The 1,829-nt window shown below is 48.3% G+C and overlaps 1 protein-coding gene across 1 annotated transcript; it reads right to left on the bottom strand.

The window, feature by feature from the left end:
* Positions 1–278: 278 nt before the first annotated feature.
* On the bottom strand, positions 279–680 carry LOC102256957 (40S ribosomal protein S24). Its single transcript, XM_005880570.1, has one exon. It carries the CDS (start codon positions 678–680, stop codon positions 279–281), a length of 402 nt encoding a protein of 133 aa, XP_005880632.1.
* Positions 681–1,829: the final 1,149 nt, after the last annotated feature.

The raw sequence follows: 1,829 nt of genomic DNA on the forward strand, positions 1-1,829 counted from the left end.
ATACAGTGGTCACTCCTTATTCACAGGGGATGCATTCTACGACCCCCAGTGGATGTCTGAATCCATGGATAGTACTGAACCTCTATATACTATGTTTTTCCTATACACACATACCTATGATAAAGTAAATTTGGTACAGTAAGAGAACACCAACAATAAGTAATGATAAACAAGTATAACAATATACCATAATAAAAAGTTATGTGACTGTGGTTTCTCACTCTCTCAAAATATCTTTTTTTTTAAGTTTATAGTTTATTAATCCTCTCATGAAGAGACTATAGCTTACACTGCTGTATGGTACATGCAAAAGTTGTTAGAGAGTAACAACCAAGCATGGCTGAGTTGACTTTCTTCATTCTGTTCTTGCATTCCTTTCTGTTTTCTTTAAATAGGCCATGTCTTGCAAGTCTGTGTTTGGGTTCGTTTTTCTTTGCGTAATCCAAGGAATCATAAATAATGCCAAAGCCAGTGGTCTTGCCACCACCAAAGTGCGTTCTGAATCCAAACACAAAGATGACATCAGGTGTGGTTTTATACATTTTGGCTAGTTTTTCCCGGGTTTCTGTCTTGGGTACTGTTGCCTTCCCAGGGTGAAGGACATCAATGACCATTTGTTCCCGCTGAAGTAGTCTGTTGGTCATGAACTTCCTGGTCCAGATAGTTACCGTGTCATTCATGATGAAGGTTGATCTTCACGCAGCCAGGGAGGAAAAGAGAGCCACTCTTCCTTGGCCAATCATATCAACGCCTCTCTCAAAATATCTTATTGTGCTGCATCGCCCTCCTTTCGATGATGTGAGATGACACAATGCCTATGGGATGTGACGAAGGAGTTGAATGAATGACAGAGGCATGGAGACGTAGCCTTAGGCGACTGATGATACAGAACAAGCTCTTTAGGCCTCTCTCTGGCCTATCCCAGTGGTCGGCAAACTCATTAGTCAACAGAGCCAAATATCAACAGTACAACGATTGAAATTTCTTTTGAGAGCCAAATTTTTTAAACTTAAACTAAATAGGTAGGTACATTGTTACTAACTTAATTAGGGTACTCCTAAGGCTTAGGAAGAGCCACACTCAAGGGGCCAAAGAGCCGCATGTGGCTCGTGAGCCGCAGTTTGCTGACCACGGGCCTATCCGAATGGCAAGCATCACTATTCTCATGCTTTGAGGCCATGATTAAATAAAATAAGTTATCTGAACACAAACACTGCGGTACAGGACACAGTCAACCTGACATCCCAGTCGGCTTCTAGGCGACCAGAGCGGACGGGTCTCGCGTGGCTACGCCGGACAATGAGATGTTCCCATCGTCGGCCCCACGGAGCAGGACTCGCGAGATTTCCTCCTGCTCCTCAGAACAGTGCGCAACTTCAAGCTCACTGTTTCTGGAATTTTCCATGTAATCTTTTTGAACTGCGGCTGAGCACAGGTAACTGAGACGGCAGAAGGTACAACGTGGAAGAAGGGGCGGGGGGCGCCACACTCACTCGCTGTCTCCATCTGCAGCTGCACGGCGCCGCTGGAAGAAGTAGCCTGAGGCCTGAGTGCCTCGGCGGTCGGGCCCGCCACCCGGTAAGAAACACGCGAGTGCAGCAGGTTTCAAGGCGGGCTCCGTGTCGCCCCCGCCAACCTGCCCTGACGGACTCGGAGACGGGTTACCCGGGGTCTTTCCTGATCGTGGGATCCTCTCCCGCTCTCTCGGCTGGCTCTCCTCACACAGCTGTTGGGGGCCAGCGTCTCCCCTGCCCGTGTCAGCTCCACTCGGCAGAACCCCAGGATGGCTGATGGCGTCTCCCTTTCCCTTCCGACCCCTCGGAGCGGAA

The sequence above is a fragment of the Myotis brandtii genome, unplaced genomic scaffold (assembly GCF_000412655.1).
Source record: "Myotis brandtii unplaced genomic scaffold, ASM41265v1 scaffold642, whole genome shotgun sequence".
Classification (NCBI taxonomy): Eukaryota; Metazoa; Chordata; class Mammalia; order Chiroptera; family Vespertilionidae; genus Myotis; species Myotis brandtii.

Bases quoted from the DNA above. Each gene is read 5' to 3' on its own strand.
- LOC102256957 (XM_005880570.1), bottom strand. From the start codon at position 680: ATGAATGACACGGTAACTATCTGGACCAGGAAGTTCATGACCAACAGA.